Source organism: Oncorhynchus mykiss, chromosome 12, assembly GCF_013265735.2.
Source record: "Oncorhynchus mykiss isolate Arlee chromosome 12, USDA_OmykA_1.1, whole genome shotgun sequence".
Lineage (NCBI taxonomy): Eukaryota > Metazoa > Chordata > Actinopteri > Salmoniformes > Salmonidae > Oncorhynchus > Oncorhynchus mykiss.
This window is the reverse complement of record NC_048576.1, coordinates 27,849,968-27,877,299: the sequence shown is the minus strand read 5'-3', so window position 1 is coordinate 27,877,299 and position 27,332 is coordinate 27,849,968. Positions and strand designations below refer to the sequence as shown.

Genomic DNA, 27,332 nt, shown 5'->3' with positions numbered 1-27,332 from the left:
TTTATTCTATGGAAAATAATGAACAACATGGGAAGGTGTGTTCCAAGATGTGCAAGCGTTGAAATGTGTTCAACACCCACTGAAGTAGCTAGCAAGTTTACTAGATAGCAACAGTAGTTGCCATGGTAACCAAACAAACATACTTGCTAGTTTAGCCTACCAAACCATCAATCCTAGCTTGCTATTATGAAAACCGAATTCAGCAATACCAATACTGTTTTCAATTCGACTTTTGCTTTGAAAAGCAGGTCAAACAAAACTTGTAAAAATGATCTATAGCCATTGAATTATACCGTGCAAATATAATGTATGTTATTGGGAAATAATGCACACACTAGAATTCCCTTCAAGTCAATCAGAAAGGAGTATTCAACAATGCCATGAGATAAACTGTATTATAAACTGGGTTGTTCGAGTCCTGAATGTTGATCAAATCAAATCAAATGTATTTATATAGCCCTTCGTACATCAGCTGATATCTCAAAGTGCTGTACAGAAACCCAGCCTAAAACCCCAAACAGCAAGCAATGCAGGTGTTGAAGCACGTTGGCTAGGAAAAACTCCCTAGAAAGGCCAAAACCTAGGAAGAAACCTAGAGAGGAACCAGGCTATGAGGGGTGGCCAGTCCTCTTCTGGCTGTGCCGGGCGGAGATTATAACAGAACATGGCCAAGATGTTCAAATGTTCATAAATGACCAGCATGGTCAAATAATAGGTCTGGGACAGGTAGCAAGTCCGGTGAACAGGTCAGGATTCCATAGCCGCAGGCAGAACAGTTGAAACTGGAGCAGCAGTTTCACACGGCCACGTGGACTGGGGACAGCAAGGAGTCATCATGCCAGGTAGTCCTGAGGCATGGTCCTACGGCTCAGGTCCTCCGAGAGAAAGAGAGAATTAGAGAGAGCACAGGACACCGGATAAGATATGAGAAGTACTCCAGATATAACAAACTGACCCTAACCCCCGACACATAAACTACTGCAGCATAAATACTGGAGGCTGAGACAGGAGGGGTCAGGAGACACTGTGGCCCCATCCGATGATACCCCCGGACAGGGCCAAACAGGAAGGATATAACCCCACCCAATTTGTCAAAGCACAGCCCCCACACCACTAGAGGGATATCTTCAACCACTAACTTACCATCCTGAGACAAGGCCGAGTATAGCCCACAAAGATCTCCGCCACGGCACAACCCAAGGGGGGGGCGCCAACCCAGACAGGAAGATCACATCAGTGACTCAACCCACTCAAGTGACGCACCCCTCCTAGGGACGGCATGAAATACCACCAGTAAGCCAGTGACTCAGCCCCTGTAATAGGGTTAGAGGCAGAGAATCTTAGTGGAAAGAGGGGAACCGGCCAGGCAGAGACAACAAGGGCGGTTCGTTGCTCCAGAGCCTTTCCGTTCACCTTCACACTCCTGGGCCAGACTACACTCAATCATATGACCCACTGAAGAGATGAGTCTTCAGTAAAGACTTAAAGGTTGAGACCGAGTTTGCGTCTCTCACATGGGTAGGCAGAACATTCCATAAAAATGGAGCTCTATAGGAGAAAGCCCTGCCTCCAGCTGTTTGCTTAGAAATTCTAGGGACAATTAGGAGGCCTGCGTATGTACGGCAGGACCAAATTAGAGAGATAGGTAGGAGCAAGCCCATGTAATGCTTTGTAGGTTAGCAGTAAAACCTTGAAATCAGCCCTTGCCTTGACAGGAAGCCAGTGTAGGGAGGCTAGCACTGGAGTAATATGGTCAAATTTTTTGGTTCTAGTCAGGATTCTAGCAGCCGCATTTAGCACTAACTGAAGTTTATTTAGTGCTTTATCTGGGTAGCCGGAAAGTAGAGCATTGCAGTAGTCTAACCTAGAAGTGACAAAAGCATGGATTAATTTTTCTGCATCATTTTTGGACAGAAAGTTTCTGATTTTTGCAATGTTACATAGATGGAAAAAAAGCTGTCCTTGAAACAGTCTTGATATGTTCTTCAAAAGAGAGATCAGGGTCCAGAGTAACGCAGAGGTCCTTCACCGTTTTATTTGAGACGACTGTACAACCATTAAGATTGATTGTCAGATTCAACAGAAGATCTCTTTGTTTCTTGGGACCTAGAACAAGCATCTCTGTTTTGTCCGAGTTTAAAAGTAGAAAGTTTGCAGCCATCCACTTCCTTATGTCTGAAACACATGCTTCTAGCGAGGGCAATTTTGGGGCTTCACCATGTTTCATTGAAATGTACAGCTGTGTGTCATCCGCATAGCAGTGAAAGTTATGTTTTCGAATGACATCTCCAAGAGGTAAAATATATAGTGAAAACAATAGTGGTCCTAAAACAGAACCTTGAGGAACACCGAAATTTACAGTTGATTTGTCAGAGGACAAACCATTCACAGAGACAAACTGATATCTTTCCGACAGATAAGATCTAAACCAGGCCAGAACTTGTCCGTGTAGATCAATTTGGGTTTCCAATCTCTCCAAAAGAATGTGGTGATCGATGGTATCAAAAGCAGCACTAAGGTCTAGGAGCACGAGGACAGATGCAGAGCCTCGGTCTGATGCCATTAAAAGGTAATTTACCACCTTCACAAGTGCAGTCAGTGCTATGATGGGGTCTAAAACCAGACTGAAGCATTTCGTATACATTGTTTGTCTTCAGGAAGGCAGTGAGTTGCTGCCCAACAGCTTTTTCAATACATTTTGAGAGGAATGGAAGATTCGATATAGGCCGATAGTTTTTTATATTTTCTGGGTCAAGGTTAGGCTTTTTCAAGAGAGGCTTTATTACTGCCACTTTTAGTGAGTTTTGTACACATCCGGTGGATAGAGAGCCGTTTATTATGTTCAACATAGGATGGCCAAGCACAGGAAGCAGCTCTTTCAGTAGTTTAGTTGGAATAGGGTCCAGTGTGCAGCTTGAAGGTTTAGAGGCCATGATTATTTTCATCATTGTGTCAAGAGATATAGTACTAAAACACTTGAGTGTCTCTCTCTTGATTGGCTGACAGCCGTGGTATATCAGACCGTATACCAAGGGTATGACAAAATATGTCTTTTTACTGCTCTAATTACATTGGCAAATAGTTTATAATAGCAATAAGGCACCTTGGGGGTTTGTGGTATAATGCCTGTATCCAGGCAATCCACTTTGCGTTGTGCGTAAGAACAGCAGTTAGCCATGGTATATTGGTCAAATACCACACCCCATCATGCCTTATTGCTTAAGTATCCCCCTCGATCGTGTAGGGATTACATAGAATGTTGTAGTATACTGTAGAATAGCATTGTAAATACTACAGTAACGTCCGCAAAAACACTACATTGTTGGCAAAAACACTACAGTCCTTTTTACTATAGTAATACTACATTATTTCATTTTCATATACCCCACCCATTCGCATCCCCCATATCCCAATTTGTGCCACCCATGACTGAGAATAGACCATATGTATAGACCATATGCTGTATTGTGTTCCATACATGTTATAGAAAATAGCAGTAGCTCTGAACTATCCAGACTCCAGTCTTTCCTACCTACAGGTTATGGAAAATTTGCTCTTTTAGTTTTTGTCAAGTAAGTTTCCTCAAGCCCACACGTCAAAAAAAATTGATGAGTAATTACTACAATATACTACTATCATGTCTGCAAAACACTACAGTAAATACTACAGTATACTACAGTTATGTCTGAAAATAACACTACAATAATATATACATTTGAGTAATTTATCAGATGCACACACAGACAAGAATACTATTGATACCACACACTAGTAAGGTTTCTTTTCTCCCTGTTATTAAATTAATATCTGTGTATGTAGAGCGTGGGTATAGTATTTCTAACAATGGCTGCTGTCTGTTTGGACTACTGGGAGAACAGTCCTTTCCATCCAATTAGCATCTCTCCTTTGTGAGCCCCTCTCTACTGATTCAGTGCCAACCTAAACAACATCATTTTCAACTCACACATCTTGATATTATTTTTAAGCTGCATTTATTTAGGATTGAAATGGAAAGTTTTTTAAAAATATGTTTATTGTATATCAACAGCGACGGAGAGTGTCATCCTATCCTCTTTGTTGTGTGTTGCAGGCTCGCAGGGCTGATCGCCGGTTTGAGATGGCAGAGAGAACACCCACCAGGCTCGCGCACCAGGAACCCCGAAGCCCCTCCCATCAGCCACTGTCTTATCAGGAATGGGTGTGTCACCAGCATGGGACGGACCGCATCTTCATCAACCACCGGGAAAACTATGTGTGACAGACACACCTTGAGCCCTTCTATGGACCTGTCACTCACCCCGTCCCCACCCATGCTCACAGAGGACATCCTTTACAATGTGAAGAACACAGGCAAAAAAACAGCTCATGATTTGATCAAGCCTTCACAGATGTGTCTACTCCACATTTAAACTCATTTGAGAGCAGCAGTTATCAGCTGTAAGAAACAAGACTAATGAGGCCGAAGCATAAACTGCTGAGTTTCTTGAAGGAACACATCCATACACCCCCTCCACTCCACAACCATAAACCACTACACACCCTTTCTGTTCCCAACCACATTAATAAACAGAGCATAACAGTAGGGGGAATGGGAGGAAACCGACTTGGTACAGTACGACAAAATAGATATTTAAAACAACTCACTAATCTCTGTTGTGTACTATATATATATAGGAGTGGAATAATATGAAAACACCATACTAATATTTAACATGTATAGGAATTAAATAAGTTACTATGTCACTGTAGCTATAGGGATATTGTAATTATGTGATAATCCTGTGTTCAGTTATGCTTTTTGAATTAGATTTAAACCTAATTAAAACATTTTATATAATCCCACAGCACCCCTAACACTTGTACTTGACTTGTTCCCCCCTAATAGCACTGACTTTGCTGATAGCTCCTTTAGTGAGGAAAAATGTACTGACGATGACTGAGATATGTGGTAGCTATCTTAAGATGAATGCACTAACTGTAAGTCACTTGATAAGAGCGCCTGCTAAACTACTAAAATAAATGTAATCATTATTTATATAATTGTGGTATTAAATATCAGACATATCTCAAAATGGTTCTGGTAAACACGCAGCCAATTTAGTAGGATTCTAACTTTCTGGTATAAGAACAAAGATGGCAACATTGTCTGAAGCAGGTTCTGGGTGCCCGTTTCGTCTTCTGCCCTATCGCTACACAGGTGATTTAGATAATCAACTTGTCATCAAGCTCGGATGATTTGAATCAGCTGTATAGTGTAAGGGGAAAATAACTAAAAGTACACCCAGGGCGGGCCCCAGTACCGAGTTTGGAAAATCCTGGTCTGAAGGACCAGGCACCAGTGTTACATCAGGATCAAGTATTTCATTGAGTAGGCTATATCAGATAGTAACATATAATGTAAATTCGCTGTATACAAATGTTCAGAACTAAAATGTTCAGAAAATATAAATGTGGTGTAGTTCTAGTGTTTTGAGAAGTCAACTGAATCATATAAAATATTTACTTCCGTACATGAAATTTAAACATGAATCGTTCTTTCGTCAGTGAGAAAATCATATTTAGTTTTTTTTCATTGCAAGTTTGTAGTTTTTGAAATTTTCTTGTGCCATGTTAATATTTGAAGGGGGATTTTTTTCCACTATATATATGATCCGTTTTTAAAATTGTAATTCTTACATTGTGACTAGTTAAATATATGCAGTGTTTTCTTTTTTTATATATATTAAACATTATGTTTATTACACAGTGGTATTTTTATTTTTTTATTTTACCATCATATTTATACAGTATAAGTAGTCTGTTTATAAATGGTCAAATGATAGGAAGGGCAGTATCAGCCCTAGACAGGATTCTGCTATGGACCTGAGCCCCACATAACAGAGTGCTGATGATCTAGGCCTCTGTGCTTCTCCTCTCCTGGCCAGGCCGGTAGGGACCAGGGCTCTAGCTGAGCTCCAACCCACAATAAGGCCATTGTTTGTTTCCCTGTCACTGGTGAATAAGCTCTCAGGAATGCAATAACTTTTAAAATATACAAATGTGTCAATTCCTGGGCAAACCTCGCTCAGTTTCCATCAGCTAACAAACTGCCCTGCTGATGCACGAGTAGAACGGCATAAGTGTATGAGGGGCTAGTTTCACTTTTGTAGTTCTACTATACAACTTAAGTATCGTTATGATTGTATGTGTAGGATAGCATTGGTGGTTTGGGAACTGATCTCAGCACATTCCTAAAGAGGCTACCTCATCCTGCATAAGGCTGTCAGCTCATAAATAGTTAAATATAATGTTTAATTTAGACTGGTCTTAAAGGAAAACAAGACATTTTACAAATGAAATATGAGTTTATGAATGGATTTTCAGTTTGTTCACATGTTCACGGAGGGATTTCTTCTTTTGGCCAGTAGCTGTCCTGCGTACTGGCCTCTTCCAGACATACATCCCGCCTGTTAGTTTAATGAATAGTGCTCCCCTGTTAATGTGCTGGTGTACAGGCCAGATAGAGAATGAGGAACGTCTCGCACGCAGGTACAGCCAAGAAATATATCTACAATAATCGTATGCCTGCAGAGACACCTGAGGGAGTCCTGTGTGAAGAGCGCAGCCAGCTCTCTGTCCAATTGACAGATACAGTGGGGTGAACAAGTATTTGATACACTGCCGATTTTGCAGGTTTTCCTACTTACAAAGCATGTAGAGGTCTGTAATTGGTATCATAGGTACACTTCAACTGTGAGAGACGGAATCTAAACCAAACATCCAGAAAATCACATTATTTGATTTTTAAGTAATTCATTAGCATTTTATTAGATTCCGTCTCTCACAGTTGAAGTGTACCTATGATAAAAAATTACAGACCTCTACATGCTTTGTAAGTAGCTTTGTAAGTAGGAAAAGCAGCAAAATCGGCAGTGTATCAAATACTTGTTCTCCCCACTGTATCAGCTCTGCTTCAGGTCAGTGAGGGCCTATCATCATCATCATCATTTCTATCCAGGACATGTTCTGCTCATGGAGGGAAGAGGGACTCCAACTCTTCTGTCAGGGACACAGAGTAAAACGGTGACGTGAGAGTGATTATATGTGACCCATAACAGTGGTTAAAACCTTTTGAGGTGTTGTTAAACTAGTGCTGTCAACATGTTTGTGTGCCAATGGCTGGACTGTTGGCCAGCCACACACACACACACACACTCTCTCTCTCATAGGGGGCCAGACTCATGCAATTTACTGCCCTTAAGAGGAGGGGCTTGGCCTTTCTTCTTCCCCTGAGCTGTTTGTCACATTATTTATTTTACTGCTGGAAAATGTGGATGAAGAAATACAGTGACATGGAGACGGGTATGGAATAATTGATGGCTTTGTGGCGAAGCAGTGAAAAAAGAAGGATTGAAGGATGAGGGTATGGAGATGAGAGGGGCGAGTCTTTAATAGCATTCAGGGGTGATCACGGGCACCATACTTGGTGATGTGCCATCTGTTGAAATCGGCTGCATGTGTGTGTCTCTCACCATGCCTGCATGTGCGTGAGTGTGTGCGTGTTTGCCTCGTTCAATGCATTGTAGTATTTCTGTTCCTACTCACCTCACAGTACAGACCGAGCCCTCTGAATGACTCAATCAGTGGAGCACAGAGCCAGTTCTGCTCTTTATAGCACTGTGAAACACCTATAAATCAGACTAAGAAGAACACAGAAGTGATATAAATTAATTCCTCTTTCTCAGTATTGATCTGTGACCGTTTATAGAACAATGGTTTCTCACAGAACAACGGCCAGCAGGTTGTTTACAGAGCAGTCCACAGCAGGGAGACAAACACTATTAGCCAAGTCCAGCTCATGACATCTAAATGGGGGAGGAACATATTGTTTCTGAAAGCTTATCTATAAAACCTAGTCTAACACAGAGGCACAAGAAACCCAGAGCAGCTCTTGCTCATAAAGTCGATAAAAGTGTTTCTCAACAAACCCATATTTGCATGTACAGTTGAAGTCGGAAGTTTGCATACACCTTAGCCAAGTACATTTAATCTCCGTTTTTCACAATTCCTGACATTTATTCAGAGTAAATATTCCCTGTCTTAGGTCAGTTAGAATCACCACTTTATTTTAAGAATGTGAAATGTTATCACATTCCCAGGGGATCAGAAGTTTACATACGCTCAATTATTATTTGGTAGCATTGCCTTTAAATTGTTTAATTTGGGTCAAACGTTTCGGGTAGCCTTCCACAAGCTTCCCACAATAAGTTGGGTGAATTTTGGCCCATTCCTCCTGACAGAGCTGGTGTAACTGAATCAGGTTTGTAAGCCTCCTTGCTCGCACATGATTTTTCAGTTCAGTGTTTTATAGGATTGAGGTCAGAGCTTTGTGATGGCCACTCCAATACCTTGACTTTGTTGTCCTTATGCCATTTTGCCACAACTTTGAAAGTATGCTTGGGGTCATTGTTCATTTGGAAGACCCATTTGTGACCAGGCTTTAATTTCCTGACTGATGTCTTGAGATGTTGCTTCAATATATCCACATAATTTTCCTGCCTCATGATGCCATCTATTTTTTGAAGTGCACCAGTCCCTCCTGCAGCAAAGCATCCCCACAACATGATGCTGCCACCCCCGTGCTTCACGGTTAGGATGGTGTTTTTCCGCTTGCAAGCCTCCCCCTTTTTCCTCCAAAAATAACGTTGGTCATTATGGCCAAACAGTTCTATTTTTGTTTCATCAGACCAGAGGACATTTCTCCAAAAAGTACGATCTTTGTCCCCATGTGCAGTTGCAAACCGTAGTCTGTCTTTTTTATGGCGGTTTTGGAGCAGTGGCTACTTCCTTGCTGAGCGGCCTTTCAGGTTATGTCGATATAGGACTTGTTTTACTGTGGATATAGAAACTTTTGTACCTGTTTCCTCTAGAATCTTCACAAGGTCCTTTGCTGTTGTTCTGGGATTGATTTGCACTTTTCACACCAAAGTATACTACTTTCATCTCTAGGAGACAGAATGCGTCTCCTTCCTGAGCAGTATGACGGCTGCGTGGTCCCATGGTATTTATACTTGTGTACTATTGTTTGTACAGATGAACGTGGTACCTTCAGGCGTTTGGAAATTGCTTCCAAGGATGAACCAGACTTGTGGAGGTCTTGTGGAGGGCTTATTTATTTGGATTTTTCCACGATGTCAAGCAAAGAGTCACTGAGTTTGAAGGTAGGCCTTGAAATACATCCACAGGAACACCTCCAGTTGACTCAAATTAGGTCAATTAGCCTATCATAAGCTTCTAAAGCCATGACATAATTTTCTGGAATTTTGCAAGCTGTTTAAAGGCACAGTCAACTTATTTTATGTAAACTTCTGACACACAGAAATTGTGATACAGTGAATTATAAGTGAAATAATCTGTCTGTATACAATTGTTGGAAAAATTACTTGTGTCATTCACAAAGTAGATGTCCTAACCGACTTGCCAAAACTATAGTTTGTTAACAAGAAATTTGTGGAGTGGTTGAAAAACGCGTTTTAGTGTCTCCAACCTAAGTGTATGTAAACTTCTGACTTCAACTGTATATATTTGACACTGTGATAGGAGAATAAATGTGTACCTCATTGTTGGATAATATACACTATACATACAAAAGTATGTGGACACCCCTTCAAATGAGTGGATTCGGTTATTTCAGCCACACCTGTTTCTGACAGGTGTATAAAATTGAGCACACCGCCATGCAATCTCCATAGACAAACATTGGCAGTAGAATGGACTTACTGAAGAGCTCAGCTATTTTCAACTTGGCACCGTCATAGGATGCCACCTTTCCAACAAGTCTGTTTGTCAAATTTCTAACCTGGTAGATCTGCCCCAGTCAACTGTAAGTGCTGTCCTCAGGTTGCAAAACTCACTACCGAGTTCCAAACTGCCTCTGGATGCAAAGTCAACACAATAACTGTTCGTCGGGAGCTTCATGAAATGGTTTTCCATGGCCAAGCAGCTGCACACAAGCCTAAGATCACTATGCGCAATGCCAAGCGTTGGCCTGAGTGGTGTAAAGCTCACCGCCATTGGACTCTGGAACAATGGAAACGGGTTCTCTGGAGTGATAAATCACACTTCACCATCTGGCAGTCAGATGAACGAATCTGGGTTTGACGGATGCTAGGAGATCGCCAACTGCTCGAATGCATACTGCCAATTGTAAAGTTTGGTGGAGGATGAATAATGGTCTGGGGCTGTTTTTTATGGTTCGGTCTAGCCCTTTAGTTCCAGTGAAGTGAAATCTTAACGCTACAGCATACATGACATTCTAGACAATTCTGTGCTTCCAACTTTGTGGCAACCGTTTGGGGAAGGCCCTTTCCTATTTCAGCATGACAATGCCCCATGCACAAAGCGAGGTCAATACAGAAATGGTTTGTCGAGATCGGTGTCGAAGAACTTGACTAGCCTGTACAGAGCCCTGACCTTAACTCCATCGAACACCTTTGGAATGCTGACTGCGAACCAGGCCTAATCGCCCGACATCAGTGCCCAACCTCACTATGCTCTTGTGGCTGAATGGAAGTTCCCACAGCAATGTTCTAACATCTAGTGGACACCATTCCTAGAAGAGTGGAGGCTGTTATAGCAACAAAGGGGGGACCAAGTCCATATTAATCCCCATGATTTTGCAATGAGATTTTTGTAGAGCAAGTGTCCACATACTTTTCATTATGTAGTGTACTTTAGTGCTTTTGATGGGGATAATATTGTATGTTTTTATGTGTGATACTCCACCTGTAAACATAAAAGGTCATGCTGGTTGTTTAAGGACATACAGCCTCTCTCCCTCTAGAATGCTTCCAGTATGAGTATGAATGCACAGAGACATGTTTCAGACCCTCCCTGTGTTGGAATGAAACGTTTTGCCCAGCCTTTCCCCCTAATCATTATTTCTGAGTTTCAGCCCAGTTTCAGTCTGTACAGTGAGAAAAATGTGCCTTTTCGCAGGAGTACAAAAATAGCAGCCATTATTCTTTGTTAGTGTGTGTCTAGACATTTGCACAATCTGAGCTACACCCTTTTGAGGCCCTGTGATTGCGTGTGTGTGTGTGTGTATGCATGCTTGCATGCATGTGTGCTTGTGTGTGTGTCAGGGTGTGTTGTTGTGACAAGATGGCCTCTATATACTGTAGGATTGATCCTGTCCACTTGTCCTCCCATCGATCACCCTCATCTAATCTCTGTCTCCCTTTAACCCCTTTTTCTTCCCGTTCCTTCTTTTCTCCCCTTCTGTCTCTTTCTCGTTCTACCCCATTCCCCAGTTCTCTTACTCTAACCCACACACTGTTCTTCAGAAAGGACCACTTTGTTGATACTCCCAGTATGCTCACAAACATTGAATATCTGCATAAAACAAGGCCCCATTTGCTGTTCTTTTGCATCTACTATCATTGTCAGTTCTTGTGGCCTATGTATTATGGCCATTTCTGTTGTTGGCTGAGCAGTGCTCCTGTATTTGCCTTGTACTATACTGTTCCTACTCCGTGCACAGACTCAGTAACTCATTCACAGATCCCAGAGAATATAGAGGAGATGTGTAACTCCTGGCCTCTTTAACCCATTTGGTCTTCCTTGAGGGCATATTATGTATTTATGGCTGTTAAGCTGAGGCTAGGGTGGATGTCCACACTCCAAGGCCTGCACAACATTGCGCCGGCCAGCATGTTGACATTTTCCCTCCCCTGTGTCATGGCAGGGGTGGTGTGGCGCATAAAGCAGGATTGGTGGGGCTCTGTTCAGACATCTCCATACATCACAATGAAGGAGTGGGGTTTCCCTCTGTCTGTCTGCCAGACCTCCATCTGACAATGACACTGGAGCGCGCGTGTGTGTGTGTGTGTGTGTGTGTGTGTGTGTGTGTGTGTGTGTGTGTGTGTGTGTGCGTGCGTGCGTGCGTGCGTGCGTGCGTGCGTGCGTGCGTGCGTGCGTGCGTGCGTGCGTGCGTGCGTGCGTGCGTATCTGCAGAGAAGAATTGGAGATACTCCCCAAATACAGTTGTAGCATCATACCCAAGAAGATTCGAGGCTGTAATCACTGCCAAAGATGCTTCAACAAAGTACTGAGTAAAGGGTCTGAATACTTATGTAAATGTGATATTTCAGCTTTTATTTGTATATATTTTTTTGTAAAAATTCAAAAAACCTTTTTTTGCTTTGTCATTATGGGGTATTGTGCGTAGATTGATGAGGAAAAAAACACTTGAATCCAATTTAGAATCAAATTTAATAATTCAAGGGGTTTGAATACTTTCTGAATGGACTGTATACAAACACAGGGACTTAAGATGTGTACATTTGCACTCAGCTGGTGTATACATTTTCCTTTCAACCAGAGAAAGATTTCATTTCAACAAGGAGTTAGAAAGTCATAAAGACAGAAGGCATCCATGTAATTGAATATGATGATGATGATGATGATGATGATGATGATGATGATGATGATGATGATGATGAAAACTTAAGGCCTTCCAGGGGGCATGTGTCTTAGTAAGCGTCCCCTTTCCATCTGTGGCCCCAGCTGTCGTCTAGTCACATGCCGAGCCCGATCAGCTATAACAATAGAGGTCAGAGGTCATAATATCAGCACTGGGCTCTCCCATTGTGCCCCTCAGGGGGACACAGTCATACACAGCAGCCTGGTGTTCATTGTTTGGCTTGACACTGCATAAGGCCAAAAGCATTAGTGTGATGTAACTACTGACTGTATTATCTACTTATACATTGTAATATGTATTGGATTGTTTTGCAATGATTTCTACATCCAATTAGATATGTCAGTGTTCTAAAAAAACATTTAAATCAGATACAAATAACTTAAAAATAACATAAAAATGTAAGCCCCAATGTCATCTGAATACAAGTTAGTTTACCTGTTGCATGCTTACTGAAGGGAGCTTAACATTTGTTGTTCCAAAGCACCTCCTTGTGGTGATAGAGGTGCGACATATGATTCTGAAAGGATTAGTGCAGTCAAAAACGTTGTTTTATTTATATTTCCACACTACGAGGTTGGAATAATACTGTGAAATTGTGAAAATGATGTAATGCCCTTTTAGTGTAAGAGCTGTTTTGGAAGAATGGAGATTTGGTCTTCCATGGTGACATCACCATGCGGTAAATTAGTTAATAGACCAACAAGAAAGCGATTTCCAAACCTCTCTGCCAAGATCAGCTCATTTTCCTTCCTCACTTAAACCATTCCCAGGTCAAGACTCTGACTGGGCGACTCCGGAAGGCGTATTTTCTTCTGTTGAAGCCATTCTGTTGTTGATTTACTTCTGTGATTTGGGTCATTGTCCCGTTGCATCACCCAACTTCTGTTGAGCTTCAATTGGCAGACAGATAGCCTTACATTCTCCTGCAAAATGTTTTGATAAACTTTGGAATTCATTTTTCCATCGATGATAGCAAACTGTCCAGGCCCTGAGGCAGCTAAGCAGCTCCAAACCATGATGCTCTCTCCACCATACTTTACAGTTGGGATGAGGTTTTGATGTTGGTGTGCTGTGCCTTTTTTTCTCCACACATAGTGTTGTGTGTTCCTCCAAACAACTCAACTTTAGTTTTATCTGTCCACAGAATATTTGGCCAGTAGCGCTGCAGAACATCCAGATGCTCTTTTGCGAACTTCAGACGTGCAGCAATGTTTGTTTTGGACAGCAGTGGCTTCTTTCGTGGAGCCCTCCCATGAACACCATTCTTGTTTAGTGTTTTACGTATCGTAGACTCGTCAACCGAGATGTTAGCACGTTCCAGTCTTGAGCTGACACTCTAAGAATCGACTTAATCTCATTGAGCATTCTGAGCTGTGCTCTTGCAGTCATCTTTGCAGGACGGCCACTCCTAGGGAGAGTAGAAACAGTGCTGAACTTTCTCCATTTATAGACAATTTGTTTTACCATGGATTGATAAACATCAAGGCTTTGAGAGATACTTTTGTAACCCTTTCCAGCTTTATGCAAGTCAACAATTCTTAATCATGGGTCTTCTGAGATCTCTTTTGTTTGAGGCATGGTTCACATCAGGCAATACTTCTTGTGAATAGCAAACTCAAATTTTGTGAGTGATTTGTATAGGGCTAGGCAGCTCTAACCAACATCTCCAATCTCGTTTCAATGATTGGACTCCAGGTTAGCTGACTCCTGATTCTAATTAGCTTTTGGATAAATCATTTGCCAGCAGCATACTACTCAGGAATTAATTTGAAAGACATTTACAATAGGGGGAAAAAAAATACCACTGCTGGCTTGCTTCTGAAGCTAAGCATGGTTGGTCCTGGTCAGTTCCTGGATGGGAGACCAGATCCTGCTGGAAGTGGTGTTGGAGGGCCAGTAGGAGGCACTCTTTCCTCTGGTCTAAAAAAAATATCCCAATGTCCCAGGGCAGTGATTCGGGACACTGCCCTGTGTAGGGTGCTGTCTTTCAGATGGGATGTTAAACGTGTCCTGACTCTCTGAGGTCATTAAAGAGCCCATGGCACTTATCGTAGGGGTGTTAACCCTGGTGTCCTGGCTAAATTCTCAAACCATCACGGTCACCTAATAATCCCCAGTTTACAATTGGCTCATTCATCCCCCTCCTCACCCCTGTAACTATTCCCCAGGTCCTTGCTGCAAATGAGAATGTGTTCTCAGTCAACTTACCTGGTAAAATAACAGATAAATAAAACATTTGCCTTGAGGTTCACATACTTTTCCAACCTACACTGTGAATGTTTAAATGATGTATTCAATATAAACAAGAAAAATACAAAATGTGTGTGTTATTCATTTAAGCAGACTGTGTTTGTCTGTTGTTGTGAAGATGAAGATCAGATAAAATCTTACGACCAATTTATGCAGAAATCCAGGTAATTCCAAAGGGTTCACATACTTTTTCTTGCCACTATATATACAGTTGAAGTCGGAAGTTAACACACACCTTAGCCAAATACATTTAAACTCTGTTTTTCACAATTACTGACATTTAATACTCGTAAAAATTCCCTGTCTTAGGTCAGTTAGGATCACCACTTTATTTTAAGAATGTGAAATGTCAGAATAATAGTAGAGAGAATTATTTATTTAAGCTTTTATTCCTTTCATCACATTCCCAGTGGGTGAGAAGTTTACATACACTCAGTAAGTATTTGGTAGCATTGCCTTTAAATTGTTTAATTTGTGTCAAACATTTCGGGTAGCCTTCCACAAGCTTCCCTCAATAAGTTGGGTGAATTTTGGCCCATTCCTCCTGACAGAGCTGCTGTAACTGAGTCAGGTTTGTAGGTCTCCTTAATCGCAATCACTTTTTCAGTTCTGCCCACAACTTTTCTCTGGGATTGAGGTCAGAGCTTTGTGATGGCCACTCCAATACCTTGACTTTGTTGTCCTTATGCCATTTTGCCACAACATTGGAAGTATGCGTGGGGTCATTGTCCATTTGGAAGATTTAACTGACTGATGTCTTGAGATGTTGCTTCAATATATCCACATAATTTTCCGTCCTCATGAAGCCATCTATTTTGTGAAGTGCACCAGTCCCTACTGCAGTAAAGTACCCCCACAACATGATGCTGCCACCCCCATGCTTCACGGTTGGGATGGTGTTCTTTGGTATGCAAGACTCCATCTTTTTCCTCTAAACATAACGATGGTCATTATGGCCAAACAGTTCTATTTTTGTTTCATCAGACCAGAGGACATTTCTCCAAAAAGTACGATCTTTGTCCCCATGTGCAGTTGCAAACCATAGTCTGGCTTTTTCATGGCGGGTTTGGAGCAGTGGCTTCTTCCTTGCTGAGCGGCCTTTCAGGTTATGTCGATATAGGACTCGTTTTACTGTGGATATAGATACTTTTGTACCTGTTTCCTCCAGCATCTTCACAAGGTTCTTTGCTGTTGTTCTGGGATTGATTTAAACTTTTCGCACCAAAGTACGCTCATCTCTAGGAGACAGAACGCGTCTCCTTCCTGAGCGGTATGACGGCTGCGTACTATTGTTTGTACAGATGAACGTGGTACCTTCAGGCGTTTGGAAATTACTCCCAATGATGAACCAGACTTGTGGAGGTCTACAAAAAAAATTCTGAGGTCTTGGCTGATTTCTTTTGAATTTCCCATGATGTCAAGCAAAGAGACATTGAGTTTTTGAAGGTAGGCCTTGAAATACATCCACAGGTACACCTCCAATTTACTCAAATTATGTCAATTAGCCTATCAGAAGCCTCTAAAGCCATGACGTCATTTTCTGGAATTCTCCAAGCTGTTTAAATGCACAGTCAACTTAGTGTATGTAAACTTCTGACCCACTGGAATTGTGATACAGTGAAATAATTTGACACACAAGTGTCACGGGACTCGTCTGAAAGTAACCGGTACCAATAAAATAAATGAATGGAAGTATGAAGGTAGATTTGTGCATACCCAAAATAGGGGTTAAATGCAGTGCCTTCAGAAAGTATTCAGACCCCTTGACTTTTTCCACATTTTGTTAGGTTACAGTATTTTTTTTCCCCTCATCAGTTTACACTCAAGATCCCATAATGACAAAACAAAAACAGGTTTTTAGAAATGTTTGCTAATTTATATTTAAAAAAAGCTGAAGTATCGCATTTAAATAAGTATTCATACCTTTTACTCTGTACTTTGTTGATGCACCTTTGGCAGCGAATACAGCCTTGAGTCTTCTTGGGTATGAAGCTTCAAGCTTGGCACACCTGTATTTGGGGAGTTTCTCCCATTCTTCTCTGCAGATCCTCCCAAGCTCTGTCAGGTTGGATGGGGAGCATTGCTGCACAGCTATTTTCAGATCTCTCCAGAGATGTTCGATCGGGTTCAAGTCTGGGTTCTGGCTGAGCCAGTCCTGCGTTGTCTTCGCTGTGTGCTTAGGGTCGTTGTTCTGTTGGAAGGTGAACCTTCGCCCCAGTCTGAGGTCCTGAGCGCTCTGGAGTAGGTTTTCATCAAGGATCTTGCTGTACTTTGCTCCGTTCATCTTTGCCTCGATCCTGACTAGTCTCCCAGTTCCTGCCGGTCCCTAACTAGTCTCCCATGCTTCACTGTATAGATGGTGCAAGGTTTCCTCCAGACATGATGCTTGGCATTCAGGCCAAAGCGTTCAATCTTGGTTTCATCAGACCAGAGAATCTTGTTTCTCATGGTCTGAGAAACTTTAGGTGCCTTTTGGCAAACTCCAAACAGGCTGGTTTGTGCCTTTTACTGAGGAGTGGCTTCCGTCTGGCCGCTCTACCATAAAGGCCTGATTGGGGGAGTGCTGCAGAGATGGTTGTCCTTCTGGAAGGTTTTCCCATCTCCACAGAGGAACTCTGGAGCTCTGTCAGAGTGACCATCGGGTTCTTGGTCACCTCCCTGACCAAGGCCCTTCTCCCCCGATTGCTCAGTTTGGCCGGGCGGCCAGCTCTAGGAAGAGTCTTGGTTGTTGGTTGTTCTTCCATTTAAGAATGATGGAGGCCACTGTGTTCTTGGGGACCGTCAATGCTGCAGAAATGTTTTGTTACCCTTCCCCAGATCTGTGCCTTGACATAATCATGTCTTGGAGCTCTACGGACAATTCCTTCGACTTCATGGCTTGGTTTTTGCTCTGACATGCATTGTCAACTGTGGGACCTTATATAGACAGGTGTGTGCCTTTCCAAATCATGTCAAATTAATTGAATTTACCACAGGTGAACTTCAATCAAGTTGTAGAAACATCTCAAGGATGATCAATGGAAACTGGATGCACCTGAGCTTAATTTCGAGTCTCATAGCAAAGGGACTGAATACTTATGCAAATAAGGTATTTCTGTTTTTATATTTAACAAATGTGCAAACATTTCTAATGTTTCGCTTTGCCATCATGGGGTATTGTGTGTAGATTGCTGACAATTTTGTTTTAATTTATTATTTAATCTATTTTAGAAATAAGGCTGTAACGTAACAAAATGTGGAAATTTAAGGGCGTCTGAATACTTTCCAAAGGCACTCTATGTGTAAATTATATATATATTTATATATTTCCTGAGCTTTCTTATATCTCCTAGAGAAACGACAAACACTTCAAAACCTTGTTTCTAATTATAAAATGTTTTACTGTCTTTTTTTTTTCATTTATGAATGTGTTATTTATTATCGTGTTTCTCTGGGCAATAGCTGTAAGCCAAATTCAATATTTTATCAAATTACTTATTTTTATACCTAAATTTAAATCAAATAGCTAAATGATCCATAGTATGACCGTCTTCAAGAAATTTAGAACACCACATCCAACCCTACACCTAGCCACAACCACAACCCTAACCTTGGTTTACGCTACTTTAATCCTACTTTTCTCTTTGGCTCCTCCCTTTGACCCAAGGTGCAGGAGTTCGGCTCAATTTAATCACTGAATATGACTCATCCTATGTTGACGGATTGTGTTTATGTTTTTTAGCCACACTCATAGAAAGTCATAGCAGTAGAAAGTTTAATGAACATTTGGTTAAATCATTTATTAATTCAAGATCATACAGGCTTTGCAAAGAGGGGCAGTTCTTCAGTTACATCTAGCACACATAGTGATACATTTTGTAGATAGACAGGTCATACGTAAGATCATAGTCCAGATATATGCAAAAATTGTAGATTTTCCCATTTGTGCTTTACATCAAGTAAATACACCAATTATCACTCAATCTATCAATGACATTCTGGTCAGAATGGATTTAGATATGGCCTTAACCCTTTCATAATCATTGCACAACACCTTACACATTTAAAATACATATTTGTTTGCCCCAAACTTGAAGATTATGATAGTCAGTCAAAGATATTAAAGCTGAGATCTGCGAAAGGTGAAACAGTGCAATGTTTTCGGCGCATTTGTTATTGTTTTGATTTTGAAACAGAGGATATGAGCATCCAGCATTGTGGTAAAAAAAAAATTGTTTAACCTGCCATTCCATCATGATTGCATTACAGAGGAGGCTGGTGGGAGGAGCTGTAAGAGGATGGGCTCATTGTAATGGCTGAAATTGAATAAATGGAACAGTATCAAACATATGGAAACCATATGCTTGACTATGTTCCATTGACTCCATTCCAGCCATTACAATGAGCCCATCCTCTTACAGCTCCTCCCACCAGCCTCCTCTGCCATGCAATGATGTCTGAGGGGGAAAAAACAGTGTTCATTGTTTGAAGTAACTTCTTTGTTGTTGTAATAGAGCAAACAAGACGTTTCACCGATAAGGATTCCAGCTTTAACGTTGTGACAATTTTCACACACACATTCACACATTACAGTATGTGTACACGGTGACTACCACAAGTCCCAAGCTTTTTTTCAGTCTCTTAAAACATTGTACACAAATATCACATAAATGTTATATTTCCTTTTGATATATTTACAATATCTTACAGTTTTCAACACAACCAATAAATTGGCTTAACTTTTATAGAGATTAGACACAAATGAACGTATGATGTTCTCCTTACACCATGTTTGAACAGTGAGAGGTTTGAGAGCTGCTGTGGCTGCTTCTGAGTAAAGACATTGAAAACAAATGTCCTGTGTGTGTCCATTGGCCTGGCTCTGTGACTGATCAGTCCTCTCTGCTGATGTCACTTGTATTCCCTGGCGACACGGACTGGAGCAGTAGTCAGAGAGAGAAAGGCCTGGAGGAGAGTAGCTCCGTGACAACCCAGATAGCTCCGTGACAACCCAGCCCACATTTTTACACAGGGTCTCTCCAGAACTAGTCCAAGTGCAGGGGTCAAGAGTTACAGGGCAGTCCTCCAAAGGCACTGAGTGTGCAGAGACTGTTACAAGAAAGATTTACATCGGGGCCTAGAGAGAGATGTAACTGTTAACCTATCTTTAAGTGCTCTAAAAATCATAAATCAAGGAAATCACAGCAGATGATCAATTGAACGAACACTCAACACTTGAAATACACATGTAATTGCAAACAGCCACACTGTTATCAGTACAGGTTTAACGAAATGAACTACTTACCTGGAGACATGGGTTCTGTGTGTCTTAGAGCTAGGTTAGCATTAGCCTTTAACAGTTGCACTGATCTCTGCCCTGTGCTGAGCCAGCCTGTGGCGACTGGCGAAGCTGCCTCACCGTTGTGTCACCATACTGGATCCCTGAGCCCATCCGTTCCGGGTCTAACTCACCTACAGACGAGACACATCGACATATTAAACACATGAGGAAATTAATGAATAGATATATAGTACAGTTCACAGTTCCACAGTTCAGTACAGTACAGTATGGTACTGTGATAGACTGTATCCAGTTTGTTGAGTAGAGTGTTGGAGGCTATTTATTTTATAGATGACATCACCGAAGTCAAGGATCGGTAGGATGGTCAGTTTTACGAGGGTATGTTTGGCAACATGAGTGAAGTAAGCTTTGTTTCCGAAATAGGAAGCCGATTCTAGATTCAATTTTTGATTGGAGATGCTTAATGTGAGTCTGGAAGGAGAGTTTACAGTCTAGCCAGACACCTAGGTATTTGTAGTTATCCACGTATTCTAAGTCAGAGCCGTCCAGAGTAGTGATGCTGGATGGGCGGGCAGGTGCGGTGAATGATCGGTTGAATAGCATGCATTTAGTTTTATTTGCGTTTAAGAGCAGTTGGAGGCCACGGAAGGAGAGTTGTATGGCATTGAAGCTCATCTGGAGGTTAGTTAACACAGTGTCCAAAGAAGGGCCAGAAGTATACAGAATGGTGTCGTCTGCGTAGAGGTGGATCAGAGAATCACCAGCAGCAAGAGCGACATCATTGATGTATACAGAGAAGAGAGTCGGCCCGAGAATTGAACCCTGTGGCACCCCATAGAGACTGCCAGAGGTCCGGACAACAGGCCCTCCGATTTGACACACTGAGCTCTATCAGAGAAGTAGTTGGTGAACCAGGCGAGGCAATCATTTGAGAAACCAAGGCTGTTGAGCCTGCCAATAAGAATGTGGTGATTGACAGAGTCGAAAGCCTTGGCCAGGTCGATGAATACAACTGCACAGTAATGTCTCTCGATGGCGGTTATGATATCGTTAAGGACCTTGAGCGTGGCTGAGGTGCACCCATGACCAGCTCGGAAACCAGATTGCATAGCGGAGAAGGTACGATGTGATTCAAAATGGTCAGTAATCTGTTTGTTAACTTGGCTTTCGAAGACCTTAGAGATGCAGGGTAGGATAGATATAGGTCTGTAGCAGTTTGGGTCTAGAGTGTCTCCCCCTTTGAAGAGGGGGATGACAGCGGCAGCTTTCCAATCTTTGGGAATCTCAGACGATAAGAAAGAGAGGTTGAACAGGTTAGTAATAGAGGTTTCAACAATTTCGGCAGATAATTTAAGAAAGAGAGGGTCCAGATTGTCTAGCCCGGCTGATTTGTAGGGGTCCAGATTTTGCAGCTCTTTCAGAACATCAGCTATCTGGATATGGGTGAAGGAGAAATGGTGGGGTCTTGGGCGGGTTGCTGTGGAGGGTGCCGGGCAGTTGACCGGGGTAGGGGTAGCCAGGTGGAAAGCATGGCAAGCCGTAGAGAAATGCTTATTGAAATTCTCAATTATAGTGGATTTGTCGGTTGTAACAGTGTTTCCTAGCCTCAGAGCAGTGGGTAGCTGGGATGAGGTGCTCTTATTCTCCATGGACTTTACAGTGTCCCAGAACTTTTTTGAGTTTGTACTGCAGGATGCAAATTTCTGTTTAAAAAAGCTAGCCTTAGCTTTCCTAACTGCCTGTGTATATTGATTCCTAACTTCCCTGAAAGGTTGCATATCACGGGGGCTATTCGATGCTAATGCAGAACGCCACAGGATGTTTTGCATGCAATTCCCTAGTGCACAACATGGCTCCTCGTGCACCTATTAGTAATAAGTGAGTATAAGTGTGTGTGTTATTACCTGAATCTATCTTGTTGAGGATGGTGCGACCACATTTAAGGAAGGCCTCCTCCACATTCTCTCCGGTGAGGGCACTCGTCTCCAGGAACATCAGTTCTGTTTTTATAACAACAAAGAGAGACAACATGGATAAAAGGACCAATCTCCTTTACCTATAGTCACAAACATCACTCATCTTTATAGTCACAAACATCACCCGTCTTTATAGACGCAGACATTATCCGTCTTTATAGACGCAGACATCACCCGTCTTTATAGTCGCAAACATTACCCGTCTTTATAGACGCAGACATCACCCGTCTTTATAGTTACAAACATCACCCGTCTTTATAGTCACAAACATCAACCGTCTTTATAGTCGCAAACATCACCTGTCTTTATAGTCACAAACATCACCCGTCTTTATAGTCACAAACATTACCCGTCTTTATAGTTGCAAACATCACCCGTCTTTATAGTCACAAACATCACCCGTCTTTATAGTCGCAAACATCACCCGTCTTTATAGTCACAAACATCACCCGTCTTTAAAGACGCAAACATCAACCGTCTTTCGATCACTACGCAGGGTCATGTCAAATCAAATTATATTTGTCACATGCGCCAAACACAACAGGTGTAGACTTTACCGTGAAGTGCTTACTTACGAGCCCTTTCCCAACATTGCAAATTTAAAAACAAAGAAAATTTGCTAATAAAAATTGAAAATAGTAACACAATAAATAACAATAACGAGGCTATATAGAAGGAGTACTGGTACCGGGTCAATGTGCAGGGGTACGAAGTAATTGAGGTAATGTAGGTACAGTGCCTTGCGAAAGTATTCGGCCCCCTTGAACTTTAAGGCCTTTTGCGACATTTCAGGCTTCAAACATAAAGATATAAAACTGTATTGTTTTGTGAAGAATCAACAACAAGTGGGACACAATCATGAAGTGAAACGACATTTATTGGATATTTCAAACTTTTTTAACAAATCAAAAACTGAAAAATTGGGCGTGCTAAATTATTCAGCCCCTTTACTTTCAGTGCAGCAAACTCTCTCCAGAAGTTCAGTGAGGATCTCTGAATGATCCAATGTTGACCTAAATGACTAATGATGATAAATACAATCCACCTGTGTGTAATCAAGTCTCCGTATAAATGCACCTGCACTGTGATAGTCTCAGAGGTCCGTTAAAAGCGCAGAGAGCATCATGAAGAACAAGGAACACACCAGGCAGGTCCGAGATACTGTTGTGAAGAAGTTTAAAGCTGGATTTGGATACAAAAAGATTTCCCAAGCTTTAAACATCCCAAGGAGCACTGTGCAAGCGATAATATTGAAATGGAAGGAGTATCAGACCACTGCAAATCTACCAAGACCTGGCCGTCCCTCTAAACTTTCAGCTCATACAAGGTGAAGACTGATCAGAGATGCAGCCAAGAGTCCCATGATCACTCTGGATGAACTGCAGAGATCTACAGCTGAGGTGGGAGACTCTGTCCATAGGACAACAATCAGTCGTATTTTGCACAAATCTGGCCTTTATGGAAGAGTGGCAAGAAGAAAGCCATTTCTTAAAGATATCCATAAAAAGTGTTGTTTAAAGTTTGCCACAAGCCACCTGGGAGACACACCAAACATGTGGAAGAAGGTGCTCTGGTCAGATGAAACCAAAATTGAACTTTTTGGCAACAATGCAAAACGTTATGTTTGGCGTAAAAGCAACACAGCTCATCACCATGAACACACCATCCCCACTGTCAAACATGGTGGTGGTAGCATCATGGTTTGGGCCTGCTTTTATTCAGCAGGGACAGGGAAGATGGTTAAAATTGATGGGAAGATGGATGGAGCCAAATACAGGACCATTCTGGAAGAAAACCTGATGGAGTCTGCAAAAGACCTGAGACTGGGACGGAGATTTGTCTTCCAACAAGACAATGATCCAAAACATAAAGCAAAATCTACAATGGAATGGTTCAAAAATAAACATATCCAGGTGTTAGAATGGCCAAGTCAAAGTCCAGACCTGAATCCAATCGAGAATCTGTGGAAAGAACTGAAAACTGCTGTTCACAAATGCTCTCCATCCAACCTCACTGAGCTCAAGCTGTTTTGCAAGGAGGAATGGGAAAAAATGTCAGTCTCTCGATGTGCAAAACTGATAGAGACATACCCCAAGCGACTTACAGCTGTAATTGCAGCAAAAGGTGGCGCTACAAAGTATTAACTTAAGGGGGCTGAATAATTTTGCACGCCCAATTTTTCAGTTTTTGATTTGTTAAAAAAGTTTTAAATATCCAATAAATGTCGTTCCACTTCCCGATTGTGTCCCACTTGTTGTTGATTCTTCACAAAAAAATACAGTTTTATATCTTAATGTTTGAAGCCTGAAATGTGGCAAAAGGTCACAAAGTTCAAGGGGGCCAAATACTTTCGCAAGGCACTGTAGGGATAAAAGTGACTATGCAATCAGGATAGATAATAAACAGATTAGCAGCAGCGTATGTGGAGTATGTGAAAGTGTGTGTGGCGTCAATATGCATGTGTGTGTGTGTTTTGTGTGAATTTTTGAGTGCAGTGAGTGTTTTTGAGTGCAGTGAGTCCAGTGAGTGTGCATAGACTCAGTGTAAGAGAGTCAGTGCAAAAAAGAGTCAATGCATTAGTCCGGTTAGCCATTTGATTAACTATTCAGCAGTCTTATGGCTTGGGGGTAGAAGCTGTTCAGATGCCTTTTGGTCCTAGACTTATATAGTCATCAGGCTACATTATCACAATGCAGGGTCATTAGGCTACATTACCGTTCTCCTGGGCGAAGCGGGCCGCCTCAAGGAAGGTGACTTCTCTGTCAGCCTCCAGGTCTTTCTTGTTCCCACACAGGATGATGACGATGTTTGGACTGGCCAGCGTTCGAGCGTCTGTCAACCAGTTGGTCAGGGCATTATACGTTTCCCGACTTGGTTACACAGACAGATAGACACAGAGGTATAATTATGTTTAACATTCACTGACGTGGCTGCAATGGAATAAAGTGATATTGTGAACTGTGACTGTTGACTTGGAATTGATCTAAATCAGGGTCTTACCTGGTGATGTCATAAACCAGGAGAGCCCCTGCTGCCCCTCTGTAATAACTGCGAGTCACTGACCTGAAAGTAGGGGGGGAAAGAGTCAGAGCAGACTCTTAGAACATCCACAAATACTATCTCATGATCTAATCCAATCTATCTGATGATCTCATCCCAGTCAGTTGAATGTCTCTCAAATGACCCCAGTAACAACCTCTCTCCGATCAAATGAACATCCTGCTGAGATAACATTAGACAGTCATGCACAGATAACATGCTTCCTGTTAATGTGCACTATTTAACTTATTTTAAATTACATTTTTATTTAACTAGGCAAGTCAGTTAAGATCAAATTATTATTTACAATGACGGCCTACCCCGGCCAAACCCTAACCCGGACAACGCTGGGCCAATTGTGCGCCACCCTATGGGACTCCCAATCACGGCAGCTTGTGATACAGCCTGGAATTGAACCAGGGTCTGTAGTGACGCCTCTAGCATTGAGATGCAGTGCCTTAGACCGCTGCCCCACTCAGGAGCCCAGTAAAGCTACCTACCGGAATCGTTCCTGTCCAGCTGTGTCCCAGATCTGCAGCTTGATCGTCTTACCGGCGACCATCGCCACCCGGGAGCCAAACTCCACCCCAATGGTGTGGCTGGAGTCCTGCTTGACTACATGGTACAGAATAGAAAACACAGTACAGTACAGACACCATAGTTAATTACACTCTCTGTTACATTTGGTAGAGGAGCATTGCTGTCATCTTTCATGTTGTGTGATACAGCTTAATGTAAAAGTAGAGTAAACTTATCCAAAAACCTGGTAGTGAATACCATTACAGTACCCTACGTTAACATTACAGTACCATATCCGTGGGGGCAGTGATCTTTAAGACCTAACCTCTTTCTGGAAGTTCAACATAATCACTATAATAACAATTTGACTTACACTTGTTTTCTATAAATTGATGGAGAAGACAGGATTTCCCTGATCCTGCACTTCCAATCACCAAGAATTTAAAAAGGAAATCTGGAAAAGAATAATGGGGAAAAAAATCAATAATACATTTACTACATCACACAACGACAGACTGACCACAAGGCGGAAGCCAAGAGCAGGGTGTTGTAGAAAGCCACTAGCAATGTAATTTTCTCACAATTTAAACAGAAGCAGTGGTTAGGGTTCCTGGCGACGACTGATAAAGATTTAGAAAACTAGATGTTGTAAGTAATGGTTGACAACTTGCGGCTGTCTAGCTTGCAAGCTTCATCTTGTTTCTTGTCCCAGACGAAAGAACGGACATTAAGGTTAGGAGACAGTGAAGCCAGATATAGCTTTGCTTACCATACGTTTCTGTCATTTCCTTTGATGTCTTCAAGTGCCGCAATGTCAATTACAAACTATTTTCTTATCAAATATGAAGACTATATTTCACAAATTGGCATAAATCCCATTTAATCAGAAGAGTTCATCTCATTTACCATCCAAGACAGAGGCATAGGGTTGACAGGACGTGATGACGAACATTTCAACGCTCTAGCTACGTAAAATGATTTGTTTACCGAGGTTGTAACAAGTTACCACAGTCACAAAGTCAAAATTGTATATCGTTAAAATTCATAAAAACAAAAAGTAGCTTTTTGGTATTAATTTAAGGTTACGGTTTGGCATAAGGTTAGCAATGTGGTTAAGGTTAGATTTCAAATCAGATTTTAAGAACATTCATTGTAAAATAGTTGGGGTTTATGACTTTGTGGCTGTGCTAAATAGTGACGACCGTTTTCAGAGAGGTGTCAAGATAACTGGTGCATAATCTTGGACATAGCCTCTGTTGCCTGTAGCTGTTTGATCTATATTTTACGCTGACTCAACCTGTCAGTTGCAATACTTTTGATGATAACATGTATTCAGCTATTATGTGTTTTGTGGATCATTCAGTTATATTTCAGTTATATTAATTGCTACATTGTAATTACTTTGTCACTCCGGCCTATTTATTGCCTTACTTCCCTAATCTGACTTCATTTGCACACACTGTATATAGACTTTTCTATTGTGTTATTGACTGTACGTTTGTTTATTCCATGTGTAACTCTGTGTTGTTGTTTGTGTCGCACTACTTTGCTTTATCTTGGCCAGGTCGCAGTTGTAAATGAGAACTTGTTCTCAACTGGCCTACCTGGTTAAATAAAGGTGAAATAAAATAACAAAAAATATTTCTGATAATTATTTAGGCCTACATAATCATAAAATGTTGTAGAATTATTTATTTTTATGAATAATTAAACTATATAGCCTAATGTGCGTGTGTGTGTGTGTCTGTCTATCTGCCTGTCTGTCTGTCTGTCTGTCTGTCGTCTTTCTATCTGTCCTCATCCT

The 27,332-nt window shown here is 41.6% G+C and overlaps 2 protein-coding genes across 2 annotated transcripts in view; one reads left to right on the top strand and one right to left on the bottom strand.

The window, feature by feature from the left end:
* LOC110537326 (nectin-3-like protein) overlaps positions 1 to 5,741 on the top strand; it is an 82,329-nt gene extending 76,588 nt beyond the window's left edge. The window contains exon 8 of the mRNA XM_021623275.2: positions 4,091 to 5,741. Within this exon, the coding sequence (XP_021478950.1) occupies positions 4,091 to 4,258 (168 nt within the window). The 3' untranslated portion in view covers positions 4,259 to 5,741. The remainder of the gene's footprint in view (positions 1 to 4,090) is intronic.
* A 13,339-nt stretch (positions 5,742 to 19,080) lies between these two features.
* Positions 19,081 to 27,047, bottom strand: LOC110537325 (ras-related protein Rab-4B). Its single transcript, XM_021623271.2, has 8 exons — positions 26,298 to 27,047; positions 25,902 to 25,982; positions 25,510 to 25,624; positions 24,971 to 25,033; positions 24,686 to 24,840; positions 21,899 to 21,994; positions 19,998 to 20,164; positions 19,081 to 19,829 (listed from the first exon to the last, which is right to left on the bottom strand). The coding sequence occupies exons 1-7, from the start codon at positions 26,311 to 26,313 to the stop codon at positions 20,046 to 20,048; spliced, it is 645 nt and encodes a 214-aa protein (XP_021478946.1). The 5' UTR covers positions 26,314 to 27,047; the 3' UTR covers positions 19,081 to 19,829; positions 19,998 to 20,045.
* Between the last annotated feature and the right edge of the window lie 285 nt (positions 27,048 to 27,332).